The sequence below is a fragment of the Medicago sativa genome, chromosome 7 (genome assembly GCF_051527215.1).
Source record: "Medicago sativa cultivar Bolivia chromosome 7, Bolivia_mono, whole genome shotgun sequence".
In the NCBI taxonomy this organism is placed as follows: Eukaryota; Viridiplantae; Streptophyta; class Magnoliopsida; order Fabales; family Fabaceae; genus Medicago; species Medicago sativa.
Window position 1 is genome coordinate 50,024,693 of NC_140755.1, and position 26,618 is coordinate 50,051,310.

At 31.4% G+C, this 26,618-nt stretch overlaps 1 protein-coding gene across 8 annotated transcripts; it reads left to right on the plus strand.

Moving 5' to 3' along the window:
• The first annotated feature begins 2,170 nt into the window (after positions 1 to 2,170).
• On the plus strand, positions 2,171 to 24,466 carry LOC146906466 (uncharacterized). 8 transcript variants are annotated; one of them, XM_085722491.1, is made up of 8 exons: positions 2,171 to 2,287; positions 2,561 to 2,639; positions 4,965 to 7,419; positions 21,287 to 21,365; positions 22,519 to 22,871; positions 23,088 to 23,246; positions 23,372 to 23,480; positions 24,170 to 24,466. In XM_085722491.1, the coding sequence occupies exons 5-8, from the start codon at positions 22,524 to 22,526 to the stop codon at positions 24,349 to 24,351; spliced, it is 798 nt and encodes a 265-aa protein (XP_085578617.1). In that variant the 5' UTR covers positions 2,171 to 2,287; positions 2,561 to 2,639; positions 4,965 to 7,419; positions 21,287 to 21,365; positions 22,519 to 22,523; the 3' UTR covers positions 24,352 to 24,466. The 8 variants fall into 8 exon arrangements, with proteins under 8 accessions (XP_085578617.1, XP_085578620.1, XP_085578619.1 ...); XM_085722494.1 differs by having other exon boundaries at positions 2,260 to 2,456; positions 7,272 to 7,419; XM_085722493.1 differs by having other exon boundaries at positions 2,260 to 2,287; positions 7,272 to 7,419.
• Positions 24,467 to 26,618: the final 2,152 nt, after the last annotated feature.

The window sequence follows — 26,618 nt, forward strand, 5'->3', positions numbered from 1 at the left end:
TTTTTTTAACAAAACATGAATTAAATATGAATTTTTATATTTTTGACAGTTAAAAATTCATATTTAATTTATGTTTTGTTAAAAAATTCTAATTTTTTTTGGGAGAGATTTTTACATTATTTTACACGTTTATGCACAATTTCATTAAAAAAATATATAAATTAACTTAAAAATAGGAACCAAAAGTAACGATTGAAATTTTTTTAGAGACTTAGGCTTTGTTTGGAAGAGAAGAGAAAGTTTAAGGACAGAAAGTAAGAGGAAAGAATGTTTAAGGAATGAAAGTGAATAGAAAGTAAGTGGAAAGTGAGATGATTATTTAGTTGTTTGTTATAAAAGAAAGTGGAAAGAATGTTAAAGGAAAGATGCATCTATATTTTTTAAATGACATAAATACCCCTACATTGAAAATTGATGTTATATTTTTTTTGGTTGGTGTGATATTATAGGCCAAATACCTCCCTGGGTCCTTTAAGTTTCATGTTTGTAACAGATAGGTCCTTTAAGTTTTTTAGGTAACAGCTAGGTCCTTTAAGTTTCTAAAGTTTCAGATAGGTCCTTAACGGAGTTGATATGAAGGACCTATCTGAAACAAACTCGAAACTTAAAGGACCTATCTGAAACCTTAGAAACTTAAAGGACCTATCTGTTACCTAAAAAACTTAAAGGACCTATCTGTTACAAACGTGAAACTTAAAGGACCCAGGGAGGTATTTGGCCGATATTATATAAAGTAACATATATAAATAAAAAAACTAATAATAAATTTTATTTACGGTAGTGTACTGTATATAAATTATTTATAAATAATAGAAATTTGAAGAAACATGTGAGTCGTGACAAGCAAATTAATGAAGGGACAGAACAAGCACATGCCACTGTAATTTTTAATTTCAACTGATGGCCATTTTGTAATTTTACAACTTGCAAACTAGTCACCCAACTTTCTTCGCTGTCATGAGCGGAAAGTTTTGGCACGTGGGCCCCATCAAAATTAAACTTTGTTTCCATTCTAACAATGCAACCATGCAAGGGAAAGAATGTTTTTCTACAACCTTTCTTTCTTCTTTGCTTTCTTTCCTTATTGTTTCTGCAGTTCCAAACATACCCTTAGGGTCTATTTGGATGTGGAGAGAAAGTAAAAGGAAAGATAGTATAGGGAATGAAAAGTAAAGGAAAGAAAGTGAGTTGAAAGTGAATAGAAAGTGAGATGATTTGTTGGGTTGTTTGGTAAAAGTGAAAGTGAGAGGAAAGTTAGAAGAAAGAAAGATGTATATTTGTTAAATGACAAAACTATCCCTGTAAAAACATGGAATATGCGAATATAGATTTCATTATTGATTAAATAATATAATATTTTTATTAATATACCTATTACATAAATAAATGAATATATTAATAAATAGAAATAAATATATAATTTATACATGTTTTTGATTTGCCATTTAAAAACATAATGCTTTTGATTTGCTGTTAGCAAAGTATGGTCATATTCATTAAAAAAAATAGAAAATGGTAAGGCTATGTTAGACTTTCGGCCTTTCTGTACCTTTCCATAACATATGGTGCGGAAACAAATTTGTGCATGGACCCCACCAAAAACAATTTTTCCTTGTATAATGCATCCAAACTATGGAAGCCCGAATTTCAAAAAACTTTTGGTCCTTGCATCTATCTTTCCCTCTTCTTTCTTTGGTTCCAAACATACCCTTAAAGTTGAAGGAAAATTTTAAAAAGTCTAAAATGAAAAATTGATATATTTATAAAGACCAAAAACATATTTAACCCAACTTTTTTTATTGAACAAGATATATGTTAAACTTGTAGGATTGCGTGTGTAATTTTACCAACATATATGTCTCATCAAATCTTTTATTAAATAATAATATTCACGGATTTAACTTGTTTGTATTCTCAATATAAAATATTTTACCTATATATGTGTTATCATATTCTTGTATAAAAATATCTTTTTTTTCGACAAATTGTATGAAAATACATAACGTGTCACATTGTTAATATTCACTAGTTCACTAGAAACCAAAAGATCAATAATTATGTGTCCAATCTGCTCCTATCATATATCATTTTGGGTTAACATTTTCTTATAAATAAATCAAAAATACCCTCTCAAATAAAAATATGAGCATACCAAAAGACAATGAAAACATTAGTCAATTAAATATGTAGTGATGCGTACGCGCAGAAGAAATCACAATGATTAAAGTCAATGATATAACTTCTTGTTAAATTCATCTGCAACTTATCAAATCTCATGAAAAAAAAGGTAAACGAAGACTCTCTTGGACCCATTTATACACTTTCTTTGCAATTTCAATTATAATGACACTACTATAACGAAGTTTCCTAGAACAATATCTTGGACCCATTTGTTCATAAATTAACATCAATATTATTTAATTGTTGTTGTTCTTTTCAACAAGTAATCTCAAAGGGTCTCTTTCTTTCTCAAACCTCTTCTTCTTTGAGCTCTCTGATTCAAAAATATTTGTATTTCTATATTTTCTTCTTTGTTCATACAAACATGCTTCCTTTATAGCTATTTCGTTTCTGCTCTCTTCAACCATTTCATGCTATTCAGAGTAGTAAAGTAGTTGGCTTTCGATCATTACATACAGGTTAGTTGAAATCTTATCTTAATCATTTTATATATTATTTCTATGTTGTTCTTTCAATAATATTTTATATTTAGGGTGACGAATGAGAGAATATCTTCCTTGAACACAAGCGTAACACATCATCCTTGGACACAACAAATAAAAACCTAACATATGTCATGTATAATAAGGAAAAGGCAAAACACCGATAGAAAAATGTTCTACATGCTACATATGTTTTAGGATATGAACCTATAGAATCAGACATTAGTTCTAATGACGAACTTTATGAATATTGCACTGAGACAAATTCAGATGTCGAAGAAAATACTTGGTAAAGGAAATCCGAGTGCCACATTCATAAAAATAGTGTTAGGAAATAAAAAAATCCTGGCCTATATAGATACAGGTGCAACTCTTTGCTTTGGTAAAAAAATTATCTCTAGAAATTGGGAAAGATTAGCAAAATCGAAGGAAATTATAGTTGCAGACAGGTCAAAACATCAAATATGGTTTAACCTTAGAGATGTTTCTATAGAAATTGAAGGGTATAAGTTTTTTATTCCAACAATTTATCTCCATGATTCAGGACTAGATTTAATCATAGGAAATAACTTTTTAAAAGTAATATGAACCATTTACTCAAAGAAGAGATACTATATCATTTCATTGGAAAGACTTATGAAATCCTAAGAATAGTAAAATAGTAACCACTAAAATGGTTACTAGAAACGAAATCCTAAATCTTATCAAGGGAAACCTTAAGGAATTAAGAATTATTTGGGAAGAAAGAAATTTCCATATTAGCATAGATGAAAGATTAGATGAAGTCTGTTCAGATAACCCTCTAGACAGCCTTAAAAACACTAATCATGAATTAATAGTTATTAAACTTAAAAATCATAACGATGAAATAAATGTTCCAAATAGAATTCCATATTCTATTAGAGATGTTGAAGAATTTCAACAAGAATGTAAAGATTTACTTGATAAGGAACTTATCAGACCATCATCAAGTCCACACTCTGCACCAGCTTTTTATGTCGAAAATCACAACGAGATAAAAAGGGGTAAGAGGAGAATGATGATCAATTATAAGAAGCTTAACTCAGCAACAGTTGGAGATTCTTATAAGTTACCAAGAAAAGATTTTATTTTAGAAAAAATAAAAGGATGTAATTGGTTTTCTTCCTTGGATGCAAAGTCTGGTTATTACCAGCTCAGACTAGCTGAAGAAACAAAACCATTAACAGCTTTTTCATGCCCTCAAGGTCATTATGAATGGAATGTTCTTCCAATTGGTTTAAAGCAAGCACCTTCAATATATCAAAGATTTATGGATAATTCTCTTAGAGGACTCGAACACATATGTCTTGCATATAGTGATGACATTTTAATTTTTACTAAGGGAAATAAAGAAAAACATTTGAAAGATGTTGAAACTGTTTTAAACAGAATCAAAGAAAAAGGTATAGTAATTTCTAAAAAGAAGTCTAAACTTTTACAAAAAGGAGTTGAGTACTTAGGCCTAATTTTAAAAGAAAATGGCGAACTCAATTTAGCTCCACATACTTAAGAAAAGATCCAAGTTTTTCCTGATCAATTAGTGGACAGAAAACAAATTCAAAGATTCTTATGATGTTTGAATTACATTGCTAATGAAGGATTTTTCAAAGATTTAGCAAAAGAAAGATTTTACAGAAAAAGATATCTGAAAAGGTCTTTTGGAAATGGACTGAGGCAGATACTGAAGTTGTTAAAACTATAAAAGAAAAAACAAAAGTTTTACCCAGCCTATACAATCCAACAGAAAAAGATTTTCTAGTTGTTGAGATTGATGCTGATAAAACCACTTGGGGTGGATGTATGAGAGCTTTACCAAATGGTAAAAAAAACTAGGTCTTAATGACTATGGTTACGTTGTCAGCGAAACCTGGCAGCAAAAGTCTGATATCTCGAAAGAACAATCAGATATATCTGATTCATCAGATAATAAATTGGTTTCGATAGATTCCAAACTAGATTATTCTAGTATAAAAATCCACATTGTGGATAAAAAGTTATTGCTCTGTAAATACATTTCAGGATCTTTTACAGATACTGAGACAAGATACCATATTTCTGAACTGGAAACACTATCTTGTGTTAAAGTCTTAGAAAAACATCAAATTGAATTACTTCCATCAAGATTTTTATTACGAACAGATTCCAAGTATCTTACAGGTTTCTGGAAATACAAAATTAAAGCTGACCATAGACAAGGTAGACTAATTAGATGGCAAATGAAGTTACAACCATTCCAACCATACACTCAATACATAAAATCTGAACAAAACAGTTTTGCAGATACACTCACTCGAGAATGGAGCAAACAATAAGGATGCTTCAAAACAACTTAAAACAGAAGGACGAACAGATCCTGGCTGCAGCTTTAAAGCTCAAAACTCTCACTGCTGAGAGGGGGGGATATGGTAAAAATGATCGAAATCTGACAAAGATCATGAAAAATGAAACTTCATCAGAAGAAACAACTGATTCCAATTTATTGAAATCCTGGGCAGATAAAGTAGAAGAAGATGATTCAAAAAAACGAATCAGAAGTTCAAAACGTTGTCGTCGATCCTATTGATGAACAACTTGGTAAAAGGGTATATGTTATCTTTGATGGTCCAATGGCAGGTATCTACCAAAAATGGGCAATATCAAAAACTTTCATTGAAGGCAAGAAAGTTAGACACAAATCCTACTCAACAATGGAGGAAGCAAAGGCAGCATTCAGCGCAGCCTACAAAGAAGTTACAATGGCCAAAAATATTCAAGAATCATCCAACATGAAAACAAAGAAAAAAGTATCAGTTGAAACAATTCTCAGCCTAGAACGGATGAGAAAGAAAGAAAGAACATTTGCTGACTTCATCAACAAATGGAAATGGCTAAACAACTATTCCGAAGAATTTGCTAAGGAATGTTTTTACCCAGTAAACAACAACTAGTTTACAAAGAAAAATTTCTTGTTAGTTATATCCGTCTCAGATTGAAGAAGTGATGATGGTTGCAGAGAAAAAGGAACGGTTACTTAACAAGGAAGAATTATGTGAACAAAAGGGGAAGAAGGTATTTCTATTTGGTAAAAAAAAAGTGAAAAGATGGACAAAAATAAAAAATCAAAGTCGACATCAGTTCTTTTTTTTCAATAACTCGTATTTGTCAATTGTGTCAGTTGAACTTTTAATTGTTGTGTTATTTATTTGGATAACTCAGTGTACCCCCTGTTATGTAATTGAATCTAAACTTGTTTATTGTTGATGAATTTGCTTGTTTATTGACTTTTTCCAGTTTAGTAACAATTGTGTAGTCAAGCGGTATTCCAAAAGTTCATAAGGAGGTAGTGACTTGAAATTCAAAGGCGAAGTGTACGGCATATGTGATAGGTAGTCACAACTCCCAGAAATCCAACACTGTAAGGTTCATAGCCAAATTTTATTTTTCAATTTACTTATATAGAGTGTTCCGTGCAACTACATTTCTAGAATTTGCATTGTTTCTTTATTGTTGATTGGTCTTTGTCATTTACACACTGAGGCGAAAGTGTTTGGTCCTGTGAGCCTTTTCAAGCCTACCATGATATTATATTGATTGAATTTATTCTTTTTGAAAACCAATTTGAGCCGGTAGGTTTAAATCTTTTTGTTCGGTGACAAGCTACATATTGAGCCTAGAGACTTTTAGGATTTGACCCAAAATTGTTATATTTGAGTTAGGCTATGTAGGGTGTTGCTAAACAATAAGTTTGGGGTTGATATTCGAATTTGCAACCAACTAAGTTTGGGGTGGAGGTACTAGAGAAAAAAGAACAAAGCATTAAAAATACACACAAAAAATGGTGTATCAAAAAAAAAAGAGAAAAAAATAGAATGAAAAGAAAAAGGGGACAAACAATGAAAAATCTGAGTAATTTCAAACTCGATTGTCCCGATATATACAAATAATCTCTAGTACCTATACAATTGTTGTTTCAAAGGGTGAATGAGGGATTGAATCTTTGCTTTAATTTCTGTAGGAGTGCCTAACTCAAATTTTATGTAGCCTACTTATCAAAATATTATCACACCTTTACCTAAGCCCCGTTTTAACCCTGAAAGACCTCAAAGTGTGTAATGACATTGATTTTGATTGACATTTAGAAACTTTTCAAGCGTATGGTAAGATGTAGACCTGCACGTTGATTGAGTGTGAACCCTTGTCATATTGTTGCGTGGAGTTGTGAATGGTGGATGCATGAAAGTCAAACTAGCTCATCATTGGCTAGAGGGAGATGAACTTTTGGGTACTACTACTTGATTAGGTAATTGTTATTTAACTGTCAATTGTCAATGTTACAAGTGAATTCCTTGAGGACAAGGAATGATTCAAGTTTGGGGTTGTGATGACAGTCCGTCATATCAGTGATAATGCATTTTCTTTTTCTTTGCGTGTAATAATTGTTTTCTCTTTTTAGCTGGCATAAGACAGAGACATGTGAACTACTTGTAGTCTCGTCTGCCTATAAATAAGAGCATTTAGCTCATTTGTAAGATAAGAGTTAATGAATTGAAGTATTCTCTTCGTAGAAAGTTTATATTCTTTCTCTTCCTAAGTTTAATTACTTAGTAGGATTCTCGAGCTTCGCTATGGAGGAATCAGATTCTTGAGGTAATACTCTGGAAGGATCACTCAAATCAAAATATAATCATTCAGAAGATTATATCTAACTACAACAAAACCAAAAATATCAACAAAATCTCAAAGAAGATCAAATCAGGTATGAATATATCTTTATTAAATTTTAAATTTATTTTTTGACATAATAAACATTATAGAATATGACTGAGGTTTCGTACTTTGAAGGAACATCTAGTTATTATGCTGATGGCATAATAGACAATAAGATAGAATAAGCAGATTTATCTTTAACTGCCGAAGAAAACTTCAAAAGAAAGTTTAGTAAATTCAAAGAACTTTTTTCAAGAAAAAATATTTTGAAATTTGAAATAATGATCAGAGAAGAAACAATTCAAATTGAAACTACTCAAGGAAACATAGTCATATCTACCATAGATAAGACTCAAATTGAAAAAAGACTTGAAACATTTTTTGAAAAAGAAAAAAGAAAAATTGGTTATATTCATATATATTCAAATTTTAATCAAAAGTACTTTTATGAAAGGTATTGATTCACCTCTAGAAATAGCCCTAGAAGACTCTAGGATTTTAGACAAAAAACAAGCAATAATTGCACAAGGAAAGTGTAATTTAAAATTGTAATGCCCCGGATTTTGATCCAAGACATTACGCCTAAATCTTTTTCATTTTTAGAAAATCACTACTACTTTTGTTTCTTTAAGAAAAATAAGACTATATTTTTTTTTCCTTCAATCAATCGGTAATAAATTCTTAATAAAACCTATACGAAATTCTTAACATAATTTAAGTAAAATTCTTAAAATAATTATCCTTCAAAATTTCTTCTAAAGTTCCAATTTAATCGAAAACCCGATTTTTGTCCCCGCGTACGCTTTCATCCCACAACAAACTTCACATATCATCTTTGGTACCTGCAACATTATATTAGTGTAAGGGTCAATTTCCTTATCCAAATTGGTTCATACTCAAAGCACAAGAACAATGCCACAAAATAGATAGTATCAAAACTTCTCAATCAAAAAGAAATAAGAAAAATACATTTAAGTCTTTAAGGTAAGGTTCATACACATTTCTATTGTATATATATAACAGTTTAATCACTTATCAACACACAAATGTATATCAGACCCAATGCAATGCAATGATGTGTAAAATGCATGCTCTTAAATACTACATGATCCGGATATAATTCCCGCCACTAAGGCATCTACACAGAATATAATTGCAATTCCCGCCACTAAGGCATCCACATAGAATATAATTGCAATTCCCGCCACTAAGGCACCACACAGATGCATATGACATGCATGATCATGAAAATGCAAACTAAAACCTGCCACTAAGCAGGGCCGGCCCTAGGGCATAGGCCGCGAGTGCGACGGCCTAGGGCCCTTGCCGGTAGGGGGCCCAAAAAATTTTTTAAGTTGGGGGGTGTATATAGAAATATTTGGATTTTGGGGGGTATATATAGCAAAATTCTCTGAAAAGGCCCAAACTTTGACATGACACAAGAATGGGCTGAAATCTGTTAAATGTTTTTGACCCTTTTAGTGAGCTTTGCTATATATATCCCATGCAGCACAAATTTTTTAATATACACCCACCTATAAAAAAATTTGGTTGTTCTTAATAATATGCTCGAAAATTTATTATCGAAGAAATTGGTGATATTTTTTTGGGCCCTTTGTTCCTAATAATGTGCTTCACTAATATTAAAAATATCGACGCTATTTATTATCCAAGAAATTGGGATAATTTTCATAACAAAGGAAATTCTATTTTAGTTGAAAATAGGGTGTTAAAATTTCAGTCTACTTCGTATGTGCTATTTTTTTCTACTTCTACGATATTTTATTTTGTTTTGGTGTATATAGAGTATTTAATTTATTTTCAGATGTTGTCTAAAAAACATTTATTTGGTAGTGAAAAGCGAAATAAAAAAACGAAATGAAGAGCTAAAAAAACACAACAATGAGTTGAAAAAAATTATGATGTATTATGTAAGGACCCTTTTTTCATATTATGCCTAAGGCCCGTAAAACTCTAGGAACGGCCCTGCCACTAAGGCACCACACAAAATATAATTATAACCCGCCACTAAGGCACCACACAAAATATCCACTAAGGCATCACACAAATATATAATATTAACCCGCCACTAAGGCAATTACAACCAAATATTAACGCATCATCAAACACACAACCAACAGTCAATCATTTCACAAACTCACATTTTCATCTTTCTCTTTCCTTTAATTCATCAAAAATCTAACATTTCTTTTCCAACATCACAAAAACATATAAAGCATAATAATATAAAATATATCAATTCACACCACATTATCATACAAAACTTTCATATAAAACATGATTAAGAATAATCACTCATAATTAATAATAATCACTTTTAAGAAGGATTAATTTTACCATGAAAGTACGTTTTAATTATTTTTCTTTTTAAAAGACAAGAATTGTTACCTCTACTTAATAACACAGCCTAGCACTTAGTATGGACGTATGGGGAAAAAACCCTTACCTTATATAAATCCCTTTCTAGTGCATCTACGAGTTCCAAATTTGTGGCTGCAATACACACGTGATTTCCCTCGCTAGATATATATATATATATATATATATATATATATATATATATATATATATATATATATATATATATATATATATATATGACGATCCAACGGGTGACAACAAGGGATCATGTGTCGTGATGCAACTCCACCAAAGTCAACACAATTTGACAGCCAACAAAAGTGAAATTGCAATTCTACGTATAGAAGCAAGTTTAGGAAGACAAAAATGGAATAAAATTGTACTTTTATGGAATGAGACAATGAATGAAATAGAAGAATAGAAAGTCTTAACAACTTACACGAGTTTGACAACGAAGGAATGATAGGAACTAATTGATGAACATAGGAAATATTTCTAAGGTCCAATAATGAGCAGAGAATGCGATGAAGAAGTGATAATCAAAGGAGACTGCAGGTGGTTTGTAGCCGTGAGAGTTTTGAATTAGACAACCGAACCATGGGGGCAGAGAAGAAAACGTGAGGCAAGTACCAACATAATTATGAAGAAGAGGCAGTAGATACTAGATAGCCATGGAGAACGTGCCAGAGAAAATTAATCTGAGGAACTAAGCCACTAAATAGGGGTAGTTGGTTTTAGAAACCAAAAGGTACTTAGTGATTTGCCAAAAACCATTCACGTGTTGTAAAACACCAAAGAATAATTCAATATTGACTTGGCTCCTCCCACCATCATCTCTAAGTTTAACAAAATAATTTCAAAATCTTATAAATAAATTAAATTAATTAAAATAACTAATACCTTGTCATATACTATAAACAATTGAATAATAAGAAAATTAATATAGAATTAATTCATCAAAGAAATAACCAAACAAATAATGACTATCTTATTATTGTCTCACCAAATTAATTAGTAAAAATGAAATAGATGGAATCAAATTCAATTAATAAACCAAAGTAAGGAATGCCAAGATTTTGTGAAGTTTCTCGCACATAAAATAAACTATTGAACAACTAAGTGTCAACTCAAGAAAATCATTTAAAAAAAAAGTACATATATAAAATATTGGGATGTTACATTATTACCCCCTTAAAATAGTTTCGTCCTCGAAACTAGAAAGTGAAAAGAAAAAAAATAGATTTAAAAAAACATTTGCCGTACAACCATTCAACATTTTTTTAAAAAAAAAAATTAAATTATCAACCAAAATACTTTCAGATGATATTCAAAAGAAAAATAATTAATGTAAAATAGTCATTCATCTAAACATCGACAAGTAAGAAAATTTTAGAATTGAGTAAAATAAAATATCATGTTTCCGCTGCGCACTATGATATCAACTAGTTGGTCAATCTATCATAGGGTACATACTATCCTACCCATACTATTCACTAAGACTAGCACTCAAAGTTCACTGAGTTTCTATTATTCTTTGACACTCTTGGCTTACTCTCATCCAGAAAATAACAAGACTTATAACAACTAAGGTCAATATTTTCACAAACTGATACCTAAAACAGACACTTTTTGATAACGGATGACATTAGGACAAAGTTCAAGTGGTGGTGGAACAAGCACACACCATCTCTTGAAGATGGGAGATGAGTCATCTAAGTCCTACAATTTATTTGAGTCAGAAAAGATATTTGTGGTATAGTCTTAGCTCTAGGATCTTCCAAAAGTAACATCTAACTTGCAATTAATAATGTCATACCAAAAATTTAAGCCACTAATATAAAAGAATCAAACACCTCTCAAAATATAAAAGAATCAAACAATTTATAGCAACACGTTGGATGCATGCAACACACAAGATACACATATTTTTTTAATAGAACCCACAAGTTACACAATCATATCACCTTACTTTTTTTTTTTTAACTCTTTCATTTAAACCACACTCAAAATTAAATCAATTCAGGACATACATTTACACAAAATCACTTTTTTTTCTCAACCAGTCGATACAAAATTTTACTTAATAGGAAAATGAATTAATTTAATTACCTTAACTTCATAAACTTATTTCATCAACCTTACAAAAAAAAAACAACTAGTTCTACGATGACATCTTAAAAATATAGCCAATTTCAAGAGAGAAATAACCAAAACATATAAACAACATTGATAAGAAGATTTCATGACAACAACACTCCAAAAGAAAGCACATTTCTAAAGTCAAGAACAACAACAACATTTCTGACTATAACAACTCTTCTACAGTCCACATCAACTGTTTTTAAGGAACACCAAAACAAGCAACCTCTTAAATGAAAAGGAAAAACATACAAACCCTTCAGTAGGAAAAAAAAAATCATATAGAAACTAGCAAGCTTTAGTGACATTCAAGAGCAGTTGTTTTAAACAAATTCAAAAACACTCATTTACACCAAAATATAAATTCTTACATTTTCATCTCACAAATAAATCTATACAAACTTTAAATTAACAAGAAATGAGTTAATTTAATAATTCTAACTTCATACATTTATTTCACTATCTTTCACAAAAACAAATCCAAAAAGTACCATAAAGAAAAAAATATAGAGAACACGGCATATATTAAAACAGAATGCACGACAATAAAACATAACTAAGAAAAGAAATACATATATCTATTAGAGAGAAGCCATATAATTCTTCCAAAATTCAACCTTAAAACTTCAGCATAAAAATAATAGATACTTTAACATAGATAACAAAATAGAAAATACGACACATTTTAAAACGATAAACAGGAAGAATAACAACAACAATTATCCAGCAAGGGCAACAACTTTCGCCGCAAAAGCAACAATTTTACATTAAACAGAAACAACAAAAACAGAAAAGAGTTTTAGTGATAGACACCAGAAAACAAAAATACACACTAAAATGGTTTTAGTGACAGACAATAAAAACAGAATACATATAGAGCGACAGACAAGAAACAAATTATAATAATAAGAACAAATACAAAGAAAAATTGATAGGCTAATTCTATAAAAATCATTTATAAGGTATCATCATCTAAATCCTCTTTAGTTCATAGATTATGATCATCATTATTTGTAAGAGCTATTTCTACAATAAATTAGTCACTTGTCTATGTTTCATAAAAATTGTTTCTTTTCTACTAAAAACATACTTAGGCACCGAATACCATTGTGGAAGAAAAAAAAAACATGACTTTAAAATTCAAAAGGATGGTATATAATGATTTTTTTTATTTTTTTTATCAATGGAGAAATCAAACATTCACCTTAAGAAATAACTGATGAATCAAAAGAGATTTTGAAATCTCAGAACGAAAAGAGCTAAGTAAATTACAAAGCTCAGTAGAAGGGTTGTCTCTACAGCTCGAAAAATTAGACAAAAGAATTTAAATTTGTCTATGAAAAAAGTCTTACGTACTCTGCTCTCTGCTCAAACTCTGGTATCAGAGCCAACCTCGATCTAAGGATGAATTTTTTAACAGTAAATAGTGATTCTACGTGGCACATTTCTATTAGGCCACATAGACAACTTAAACAAAAAAGTTATATGATTGGCACATGGGTAAATGAATATGTGTTGTTAAATTCCTATTGGTTGTGCCTAAAAAATAGGTGTTGGGTCCGTGCCCAGGCAAGAGTTTCTCGACGAATGATTCTTTTACACTTAATTAAATTACACAATGATATTATTTTATTATATTTTTCTTAACATTTCTATTTCAACAAAACATTTTTCTTAAGAGAAATGATATTTGAACATCTATTTAGTACAACTTTTGTGACAACTTTTTCTCACATACTCACATTACCTTTAACTTTATCTCTCTATTGTTATGGTTTCCGTGCCAATACTACTTTTTTCTTTGTAAATTATAGGTCTCAAATAAGTTGTCACCAAATAGGTTGTTCAAATAGCACTCCTCTTTTCTTAATACATAAATATTTACATGATAACTTATATAATTGTATAACCATCAAGGGTCCATAACCCAGGTGAATTAGGGGCCGTTTGGTGCATAGGATAGGAAGATAGGATATGATAAGACTATCATATCTTGTTTCAATCTGCTGTTTGGTGCACCAACAAGAAAGGATAACTTAAACCTGTTTTTAATCCTACCCTACTCCTCCTTTTTTTATTTTTATCCTTAGTTTTTGGTGGGTTAGCAACCTGATAGCATAAACTATCAAACACGCGTACCATCTATTTTCACAATTAGGGGTGTAACGGTTCGGTTTGGATTGGTTTTCAGTCAAAAAAATGTCCGAACGGATGAAACCTTCACCGGTTTGGATTGGTTCGGTTTTCACTATTTTTCAGAAAAGAAACCGAACCAAACTAATCGGTTTGGTTCGGTTTGGATTGGTTCGGTTGATCGGTTTATTTAAAAATACAATTAAAAAAAATTCATATTTTCCCAAAATATTTCATAGAACTTTATATAATTGTATTTCATATTTTGTATTTTCATGTTCTCTATTTTTCAAACAACTTTTTATAACTAACCTTATTCAATATTTCATACATATGATCCAAGATTCATTCATCCATCATTCTTCAAAAACAACTTCATCAAACTCAAATATTTCACATGATCCATACGTGCATCATTCATCAACAAACACAAAAATCAGTTTAGAATTGACTAGTGTTAATCTCTAATATTTTTAAATCTTTAAAGCTTATAAAATTATTTCTGAACCAACAAATAAAAAGTTATGCATACATGTGTGAAAATTTTCTAGAGATGCACTTTTTATTGAGGTTTTATTTCAATTTTTATCAATACACATCAGTGACATCACACACGATCAAAATTTTACGCAAATCACAAATTGCTTTCTTTTTTGAATGGCTTTTTATAATCTTTACTAAACAATGACATACAACGTAACATGTATAAATCAATGGCATAGAAAATAAACATGGAAAACAATGAAATATAATGAGTATAAATCAATGGTATAAACATGATCAAATTAACCAAGAGATAAACGATCTCAGTGGTGACCGGTGGCGATGAACAATGGGGTTGGTGTGGTTGATGACTAGGGTTTCTTTTTTAGTAGAAATGAGTCTCACTGATGAGATGAGATGAAGATGAGAGAAAGTCAATGGATTAAAAAATAGTTTATGTTTAATTTTGGGCATAACCATAAGTTTGTGTGAGGTGGATAATATTAGTAAAATAAGGAGTGTGATTATCATCGGATTGGTTCATCGGTTTCACGGATCTCAAAATGAAAAACCATGAACCAAACCAAACTAGATCGGTTTCGATTGGTTCGGATCGGTTTCAAACCGAACCAAACAAGGTCGAATATTTTTTCACAATACCCCCTTCGACACCCAGTGCTTCTACTTTTCTTCTACATTATTGTATCCAAGCATAAATCATTTCTCTCAAAATCAATTCTGTCAAAATCAGTTTTGTCAGAATCGCTTCTATTCAAAGTTGAATCAAACACACTAAAGGTTGTTCATATCTAATTGTGCAAGAAAACTTGTGGTTCACACAATCATAAATATAACATAAAAACTACAACACAAAAAAAAGATAACTTAAAGGTTAACATTGCAAACAAAATGTATCATAAAAGATTAATTTAGGACAATAAAACTTAGGATAAATCAGAAATAAATGTTAAACTTTTTTATTGAACAAGATATATGTTAAACTTATATGATTGCGTGTGTAATTTTACCTACATAGATATTACACAGTGATCCTGAGATCACTTAGTTGTCCATTACTTGTTGCGCAAGTTATAGCAGCTAGGGTTTATATGCTCTATTGTATGCACATGATATCTTACTATACTCCTAGCTACTTGTATATATACTAGTTGTAACCCTCATTTTATCAATAACAAATCATTTTACTCTCATTTCTCTTCTTTCCTAATATGGTATCATGCGCCTTTTCTCCATAGGAGAAAGGTTGTTACGATCCAATAACGGTTTTGTAACCGTTTTTCTCCGCTGCACTTTCTTCTCCGATCATCATTTTGATCGTTGATTCTTGTTCTTTCCGGTGTTGATTCTTGTTTTCCATCGTGATTCTTGCTTCTTGTGGTTGTTTCAACCTTGTTACGCCGTTGATTTTCACAGTTGCACCAATTTCTTGCTTTTCTTCATCTTCTTCATTGAAGCTTTTTCATACTCTGTTTTTCTGCAACTTGAATTCTTCTCTGAATTTCCATGGCGCCTCGTAATTCATCTCCTGATACTGAATCTGTCTACTTCGTTCATCCTAGTGAGAATCCTAATTCTCTTTCTATTACTCCTAAGCTTACTAGTTCCAACTACATTGCATGGATCCGCACTGTTGAGCGTTCTTTAGGAACGAAGAACAAATTAGGTTTCATCAATGGTTCAATTCCAATGCCCGATGAAGATGATTTGAACCGTTCAGCTTGGGAACGTTGTAATCATCTGGTTCAATCTTGGCTTATCAATTCGGTGTCAGAATCTATTGCACCAACTATTGTGTTTTGTGACACTGCTCTTGAGGTATGGCTTGATCTGAAAGAAAGATTTTCCAAAGTTGATCGTATTCGTATTGCAAATTTGCGTTCATCAATTAACAACTTGAAGCAAGGTTCTAAGAGCGTTTTAGAGTATTTCACTGAAATGAAATCTCTTTGGGAAGAGTTATCTTCACATAGACCAATCCCTAACTGTGTTTGTGTTCATCCCTGTCGTTGTGTTGCTTCAAGAACTGCTAAGTATCATAGAAATGAAGATCAAATAATGCAGTTTTTAACTGGTTTGAATGATCAGTTTTCTGTGGTGAGAACTCAAGTTCTTCTTCTTGATCCTCTTCCTTCTTTGAACAAGGTTTACTCTTTGGTTGTTCAAGAGGAGAGTAATCATGCTTCTCTCACTTCATTAAGTGTTTCTGAAGATTCCTCTGTTCAAATTAATGCTTCTGAATCAAGGAAACCTCAAGGGCGTGGTAAAGGTTCCTATGGTAATAAACCAACTAGGTTTTGTACTTTCTGCAACCGTACAAATCATACTGTGGATTTTTGCTACATGAAGCATGGTTACCCCAATGTTAACAATAGATCCATGCCTCGTGCCAATGCAAATGCTGCTTGTCAAGAAGATATGGAAACTAGTACTTCATCTTCTTCTGGTTCAGGTGCTTCTGCAAGTTCTTCATCTGCTGGTTTTTCTCAAGAGCAGCTTGCTCAGCTTGTATCCATGCTACAACAATCCAACTTAGTTGTTTCAGCATCTCCTCCTTCACAAGCTACTTCAAATCATGTCACTTCCACCAGTATTGCAACACCTGATGCTTCTGCAGGTATATCTGCTTCTGTTTCTTCTTCCACAAGTAAACCTTCCTTTTGGCTCATTGACTCAGGTGCAAATGAGCATATTTGTTGTGATCTTTCATATTTCAGTTCATTTTATAGAATCAAACCTATGTATGTCTCTTTACCTAATGGTAATTTGGTATTAGCCTATCATGCTGGCACTGTCTCTTTCAATCCCAAGTTTACATTGCATCATGTTCTTTATTCACCTCATTTTAAACTCAACCTTATTTCTGTAGCCAAAGTATGTGAATCATTGTCTTGTTTCTTTCAATTTTATCTTGACAAATGTATCATACAGGACACACAGTCTTTGAAGATGATTGGTTTGGCTAAACAAGTGGATGGCTTGTACAAGTTTTATCCTTCATGCAAGGCTTCAAATATTGAGTCACCTTCTGTTTCTAGTGTTTCTTGCAATGTTATTTTACCTTTCAGTTGTAATAAAAATTATCACTTTGTACCTAATGATGCCTTGTGGCACTTTAGACTTGGTCATTTGTCTAATCAAAGACTTTCCAAAATGTCTCTTTTGTATCCTGATATTACTTTCAATAATAAAGATACTTGTGATCTTTGTCATTTTGCCAAGCATAAGCATTTACCTTTTATCTCTAGTTCTTCATATGCTTCTATCAATTTTGAACTTATACATTTAGACATTTGGGGTCCTTTATCTGTCACTTCTGTGCATGGACATAGGTACTTTCTTACCATTTTAGATGACCATAGCAGATTCCTTTGGGTTATTCTTCTTAAAACCAAATCTGAAGTATCTAGTCATGTCCAGAACTTCATTCTCATGATTAAAAATCATTTTCATACAACCCCCAAGTTCATAAGATCTGATAATGGCCCTGAATTCAATTTACCTTCATTTTATGCATCTCATGGTATTATTCATCAAAAATCTTGTGTTGAAACCCCACAACAAAATGGTAGGGTTGAGAGAAAACATCAACATATTTTAAATGTTGGAAGAGCCTTATTGTATCAATCCAAACTTCCACCCTCATTTTGGTCTTATGCTATTCACCATGCAGTTTTCCTTATTAATAGAGTTCCCACACCTATCTTACAAAATCACTCCCCTTATTTCATGCTTCATCATAAACTTCCTAACATTTCTTTGTTCAAAGTTTTTGGATGCCTTTGTTATGCTTCCACCTTACAATCTCATAGAACAAAGTTACAACCTAGAGCTAGAAAATCCATTTTCTTGGGTTACAAGGCAGGTTATAAAGGCTTCACATTATATGATCTCCATTCCAGAGAAATTTTTGTCTCTAGACATGTGACCTTCCATGAAAATCATATCCCTTATCCTCATTCACCTTCTTCTACTTCACCTGATTGGGAGTATTTCTCCTATCACTCTCCTTCTCCTTCTGTTGACACTTCTCCTTCACAACCTCCCATTTTTGATGACATTATTTCTCCACCTACTACTACTTCTTCTTCACAGCCTCCTCCTATTGTTGAATCTGTCCCTTCCTCTTCAACTGTTGCTCCTTTTGTTCCCAGACATTCCACCAGAAATATTACCACTCCCTCTTATTTGCAAGATTATGTTTGCAATAACATTCATGCATCCACATATCCTATTTCACATTATGTTTCTCATCACATGTTATCTAATACTCATTCTTCTTTTGTTATGTCCCTTCACTCTCAATCTGAGCCCACATCATATGCTGAAGCAAGTAAATTTGATTGTTGGAAGAATGCTATGCAAGCTGAACTTCAAGCTCTTGAGAAAACTGGTACTTGGAAACTTGTGGATTTACCTCCAAATGTCAAGCCTATTGGTTGCAGATGGATATATAAAATCAAGTTTCATGCTGATGGTTCCATTGAGAGATACAAAGCTAGGCTTGTTGCCAAAGGATACAATCAGATTGAAGGTTTGGATTACTTTGACACATATTCTCCAGTTGCCAAGCTTACAACTGTGAGACTGGTCATTGCTTTATCTTCAATTCATAACTGGCACATTCATCAGCTTGATGTTAATAATGCCTTTCTTCATGGTGAACTTCAAGAAGATGTATACATGATAGTTCCACCTGGTATTAAGACTGATAAACCAAATCAAGTTTGTAAACTGCAGAAGTCCTAGTATGGTTTGAAACAGGCCAGTAGGAAGTGGTATGAAAGATTAACTTCCACTCTCATGCAACATGATTATATTCAGGCAGCCTCTGATCATTCCTTGTTTGTGAAGAAAACATCATCCTCATTTACTATTCTTTTAGTTTATGTGGATGACATCATACTTGCAGGCAACTCTCTTCAGGAATTCACTCACATCAAATGTGTTTTGGATTCATTGTTTAAAATCAAGGATTTGGGTCAGTTAAAATACTTCTTAGGCATTGAAGTTGCACATTCCAAATCAGGGATTTCTCTGTGTCAGAGAAAGTATTGCTTGGACTTACTTGATGATTCAGGTACTATAGGTTCCAAACCTGTATCCACTCCTTCAGATTCATCAGTTAAGCTTCATCATGATTCTGGTCCTCTCTATGATGATATTCCTGCCTATAGAAGATTGGTAGGTAGACTGTTATATCTTAACACTACCAGGCCAGACATTACTTTCATCACCCAGCAACTGAGCCAATTTCTCTCTAAACCAACTCAAGCTCATCACCATGCAGCTCTCAGAGTCTTAAAATACCTTAAGGGGTGTCCAAGCAATGGTTTGTTTTTTCCCAGAAACACTTCTCTTGCCCTCCAAGGTTTTTCAGATGCAGATTGGGCTGGCTGTCTTGACACTAGAAAATCAATTTCTGGTCAGCGTTTCTTTTTAGGAAGCTCTCTCATTTCATGGAGGACAAAGAAGCAGATCACTGTATCCAGATCTTCTTCTGAGGCTGAATATAGAGCTCTTGCATCTGCTACTTGTGAGCTTCAGTGGATTCTGTACCTTCTCAGAGATTTGCATGTCTCTTGTACCAAGCTTCCTGTGCTTTATTATGACAATCAGAGTGCCATTCACATTGCCTCTAACCCTGTGTTTCATGAGAGGACTAAACATTTAGAGATTGATTGTCATTTGATTAGAGAAAAGCTTCATTCTGGTATACTCAAGTTGCTTCCAGTTTCTTCTCAAGACCAAGTTGCTGATTTCTTCACTAAAGCATTGCTTCCCAAGACGTTTCATGCTTTATTATCCAAGTTGGGCTTGATAAACATTTATCAACCTCCAACTTGTGGGGGGATATTACACAGTGATCCTGAGATCACTTAGTTGTCCATTACTTGTTGCGCAAGTTATAGCAGCTAGGGTTTATATGCTCTATTGTATGCACATGATATCTTACTATACTCCTAGCTACTTGTATATATACTAGTTGTAACCCTCATTTTATCAATAACAAATCATTTTACTCTCATTTCTCTTCTTTCCTAATAATAGATGTCTCATGAAATCTTTTATTAAATAATATTCACGGATTTAACTTGTTTGTATTCTCAATATAAAATATTTTACCTATATCTGTGTTATCATATTCTTGTATGAAAATATATTTTTTTTTGGACAAATTGTATGAAAATACATAACGTGGCACATTTGTTAATATTCACTAGTAATTTAAAAACCAAAAGATCAATAATTGTGTGTGCAATCTGCTCCTATCATATCATTTTGGGTAACATTTTCTTATAAATAAATCAAAAATACCCGCTCAAATAAAAAAATATGAGCATACCAAAAACAATGAAACATTAGTCAATTAAATATGTAGTGATGCGTACGCGCAGAAGAAATCACAATGATCAAAGTCAATGATATAACTTCTGGTTAAATTCATCTGCAACTTACTCAAATTCAAATCTCATGAAAAAAAAGGTAAACGAAGACTCTCTTGGACCCATTCATACACTTTCTTTGCAATTTCAATTATAATGACACTACTTTAACGAAGTTTCCTAGAACAATATCTTGGACCCATTTGTTCATAAATTAACATCAATATTATTTAATAGTTGTTGTTCTTTTCAACAAGTAAAATCTCAAAGGGTCTCTTTCTTTCTCCAACCTCTTCTTTTTTGAGCTCTCTGATTCAAAAATATTTGTATTTCTATATTTTCTTCTTTGTTATTACAAACATGCTTCGTTTACAGCCATTTCGTTTCTGCTCTCTTCAACCATTTCATGCTATTCAGAGTAGAAAAGTAGCTGGCTTTCGATCATTACATACAGGTTAGTTGAAATCTTATCTTAATCATTTTATATATTATTTCTTTGTTGTTTTTTCAATAATATTTTATATTTAGGACAGGGTGACGAATGATTCTTTGTTGTTCTTTCAATAATATTTTATATTACACAATGATATTATTTTATTATATTTTTCTTAACATTTTTATTTCAACAAAACATTTTCCTTAACTTATATTAATTAGGGGATTTTTTTTATCATGTGCAAATTTATAGTACCTGTTAAAAGTTTAAAATAGAAATCTCATATTGGAACTTGTATATTTGATCTTAAATTTGAAAATTTTGAATAAATAATTGATGTTTTCCAAAACAATTAGTTGTTTTAAAATGTATAATATTGCATACGTTAGAGAAACCCAATAATTACACCATGATAACCATGATTGTATAACCATACGGGTCCATAACTCGGTGAATTAGAGTTCAAATCTTGGCTAAAAAGACATGCACATTTAATGTTTTATACATCTCAATAATGTTCTATTAATTTCAATAAAGTAGAGCTTTTAACCTATTCGTGGTTCTTTACTCAAAAAAAAAAAAAAACATATTCGTGGTTCCTTAAAAAAAAGCCTATTCGTGGTTAAAAACGAAGAGTGATAATTTATCTTTCAATCTTCAATTTTGGTGGCAATAGTCCGCTTCAATGTATAGGTTTAGTCACTTAGCTCGAGCCTAAAGCACCTGGTTGATTTTTTTTTTTTTTTTTATGATGATGTATGTTGCTATTTTTAGATTCCTATCCTATCAGTATTGTGTTGTATATTTCTTTGTAGGTTTTAATACATTCCATTTTCACTTTTTAAAATAAATTATTGCCAACCTCCCTAAAAAAATAACATTGCCAACCTATATTAATATATCTTACGTGGTTCTATAACATTTATCAAGTAATAGTAAATAATGAAGAAAGCGACTCTAATATTAATATTTCTGATTTATTATTATTCTATAAAAAATGTTCCCTGCATTTTAATATACATTTTCCTTGTTGAAATTTGAAGTAAACATTGATCCTTCGCACGAAATTTCTTAAATTCATTTAAAATTTTCCATTGCCTTCTTATTATACTAAACAAACACATGACCCATATATATATAAAACTTTCGCTAAGACTCTCTTTATATACAGTGAAAATGAATTTAAGAGGAAACGAAAGTTTGGAAAACCAACACCCAATTATGTACCAGAATATCATTGTGATGAGGCATGGTGAACGTATCGATAACTTTGTACCCTCATGGACATCCACTGCTGCGCGGCCGTGGGATCCTCCGTTGACCCAACCGGGCCAGGTTCGAGCATTTCAAATAGGGCAAAGTATCCGACAAAGTCTTGGTCTTCCAATACATCGGCTAATTGTCTCCCCATTTCTCCGTTGCATCCAGACTGCTGCCGAACTCGTTATTGCTCTCTCTGCCGTTAACGATGTTCGTGAAAGTGACATTAGTGACAATATTCTCATTGATCCTTCAAAAGTAAAGGTCAGATATTGTTTCATTTTTGCTAAGGAAAGTGATTAAAATTTCTAGTTAGAAATAAAAAATTAAAGCCTTTCCTGGGGGGATTAGTTAATTGGTCAAATCAATTATACAAAATCAATTCATTCAGAAACAATTTTTTATTACCACATAATCAAACAAACACTATAGTTTTTAATTAATTTGCTAAATCTTTTTTCCTCGCTTCCACAATTGCAGGTCTCTCTTGAGTATGGATTATGTGAAATGATAAACAGTATAGCTATACGTCTCAATGTTGCTCCTAAAGATGGAAATTTGAGTTTTGATATATCAGAACTTGCAGCCATGCTCCCAGCTGGGACAGTGGATAATAATGTAGAAATGGTCTATAAAGAGGTACATATGATTATGAATATGATTTCATCTTAATTTTATTATTATGAAATTTGTCATAGATAAATATGCCTGTAATTAAATATTATTGGGGCTAATGAAAACTTATTTTGCTTGATAAACCTCAGCTACCTAAGTGGGAAGAATCAGTTTTGCAAGCTAGGGCAAGATATCAACAAACAATTAAGAACCTTGCAGATAAATATCCTACTGAGAACTTGTTGTTTGTTACACATGGTAAAAATTATTCATTTCTTGTCCATTTAACTTTTTAGAGAAATCCATGTTGATTTTTAAGGTGTAAATATCTTTATATGGTATGTTTGGTTGTACGCTGAAGCGTTAATTCTCGCGTTTCGATGTCATTCTACCGTGAAAATATAGAAGCCACAAATTGTTATATCAGGCTTAAGGTGTGTTGAGTGGACACCTACTGCTAAAACAAACGTAGCCATAATTGAAAACATGATTTTAAATTATGGTCCAGAGTCGCAATGAAAAGAATTTTGAGGACCCCACAATGACATCGAAATTGCAATCTCAACCGCGTGTTCATGTGTTTTTTTACAACATAGCAACCAAAAACACAACCACAATTTGAAACTATGATTGATAGTGTACTTTTGGCTAATTTTTTATTATCGCTGTTGAGATACTCTTGTAATTTGTAATTTTTGGATTTCTTCTCTGGTAAACCTTGTGTCGGAAGGATAGTCGTTTGGTTTTATATATCATTTTGATTTTTTTTTTTTTTTTAAAAATGATTGATAGTGTACTTTTTTAGTTGTGATGATTTTTTTTGTTAAAGAATGTTATTTGTTAAATGAATGGTTAAGAAACTTTGTATTTAGTCTGAGATTTGTAATTAAATTGAACCTGTTCTTGCATTTAGTATGAGATTTGTAATTAAATTGAACCTGTTTCAGGTGAAGGAATTGAAGTGGCTCTTTCTTCATTCAAAAAAGATGTCGTGGTAGATAAAGTGCAATATTGTGGTTATATACAACTTAGACGTCCTATTTTCGAAAGAGATCACTCCCTTATTGGTGGAAATTTTAATGTATTAACTCATAGTGGTCAAAGTGGGGTGACCTATATTTCCTCATAAAGCTTCTGAGTGATATCAAGCAAAGTTCAAAACCATATCAAGTTTATAATCTTTTATTTTATTGTGTAACTAAATTAGATTGGAATATGGAATCAAAGTGGGACTTCAATTGTAAGATAGTTTTAATAATATTTTGTATAAAAAATATTTTATCGCTTTGACAAACAATCGATTCAGGTATAATTCAATTGTTTGACAAGAAATGAAAGAGTTAAAAGGTAAAGTGACATTAATAGTCATTTCAAAATTGTCCTTGAAGAGAATTAAACTCAAAATCTTATTTTACAAGACTCAATTTTACGGGCGAGCTATCACTTCAAATATTTATTTTGCTGTAAATAGGGATGACAAAAAAATCAGCACATGCGAAATCTGTGAATAAAATCTGTCACGGTCATCTGACATAACTTAATCAATATTATTGATAAAATAAACGGATATCCGCACCTATGTATATTCATACCCATTATCAAACTATATAAATAACCTTATTACTCTTTCAACTTCTGTATAAAAACCTTATTATACAATATTATTAAACGACACTTCAATTATCCTCTAAAACAAATCAATAATGTTACTCTATATTTATGTTTTTTTAACCACAGAACTTTGTTTTTGTTAGTAGTGATTAATTTTTTTTTGTTAGAAATGAAATGAATGCATATTACTATGCGTGAATGTGATGAATTTTTGTTGTTAAATTTTAGATAATTATAATTTTTTAACAAAAATCATTTTTCTTAAATGTTATCTATGGATATATGTATGTATCCATAAACACTTCAAAATCCATGGATTTTTTTTTTTGCGTGTATGAGAATTCAGGTAGTCATAGTAATAATGGCAAAGAAAATGCTAACATATGCTTTAGGTGCATAAATTAGCCTATCAAAGATAGAAATTATGTGTTTAAAATTGTGTCAATTTATTTTATAAATTGTGAAAATTACTCTTACTCGTTAATATTTATGTAAGGTTTACTCTAACTAGTGTCATCGGGCCATTAGCTAAAGAAACAAAACGATGTAAGTTTTACATTAAAAACAATATTTTCTACTATTTTAAATATTTTATTACACAAGTTTTAAAAAATTATTTCTATTACTTGTTTTCTTACTAGTTAACATGTCAGATGTCACACAAGCAGAGACTAATTTGGTCGAAAATGACAAAATTTCTAATCACCAAATTGATTGATTTGAAGAAAATGGGAACCCTGATTTGTAGAAAATGGGTGTTATACAACAGCTCTTTCTTCCCTAAATCTATAAAAATGGAATCCGAATTTTACAATTTGCCATCTAGACTCCAAAATCCCTAAAATTTCTTCCATTAATTAATGGCAACGTTCTTCCCCAATTCTAAAAACTTCAAAACCTGATTTTTTTTTGATTGAATCCGAAATCCAAAAATTCCCAAAATTTCTTCAAACTTTGGTGTTCAGGTTGAATATGAAATGATGGGTGGTGGACGTATGGGCAAAACTAATTATTCATCTTCAAGCTCTATGTTTAATGGTGATGTGAGAGTACTTGAATGTTGGTGTTCCATAATTTAAGTTTAGGTTGATTAAGTATTAAGTATTTGATAGTCATTTGTTTGTTTAAGTTGTTTAACATGCTACTGTATTGTACTAGGTGTGTGTAATGTGGTAATGAAAAGAGGTTGAAGATGAATGAATGCAACATTTCTGTTGAAATATTTCAATCAAATTAGTCCTTAAATTATTTGCATACTAGATTTAATTAGTCTTTATTCGAATTTATTTATTTAATACGCAAATTTTATTCGAATTCACGCTAAGTTTAATTAGTCTTTATTCGAATTTATTTATTTAATACACAACTTTTATTCGAATTCACTTTATTCAAATTTATTTATTCAATACACAATCAAAAAATAAATGCAAATATAAACAAAAATAAAGGAACAAAAATAATAGACATAAAATCTCATTTATTCAACGGGGTAAAAAGAAATCAACCTAAAAAGAAATCCACTTGGGGTAATATATGTTTCTTGTCTTATGTGAAAAAAACTTTCGATGTCAACCTTCTTTGCAATGTGTTGCCATCACCATTGACCGTTCATACAACCCCTTAAATTTTCAAAGAGGTCTCTTTCTATGAAAGAGAATGTGAGAAATGGTGAATGTTGAAAGACTATTTATATGGGATTGTAAGACATAGGTTTTAACTATACTTAATGCAGTCAAAAAACTATAAAACCTTATAAAAAACGTGCGAAATTCATTAAAAAACCTT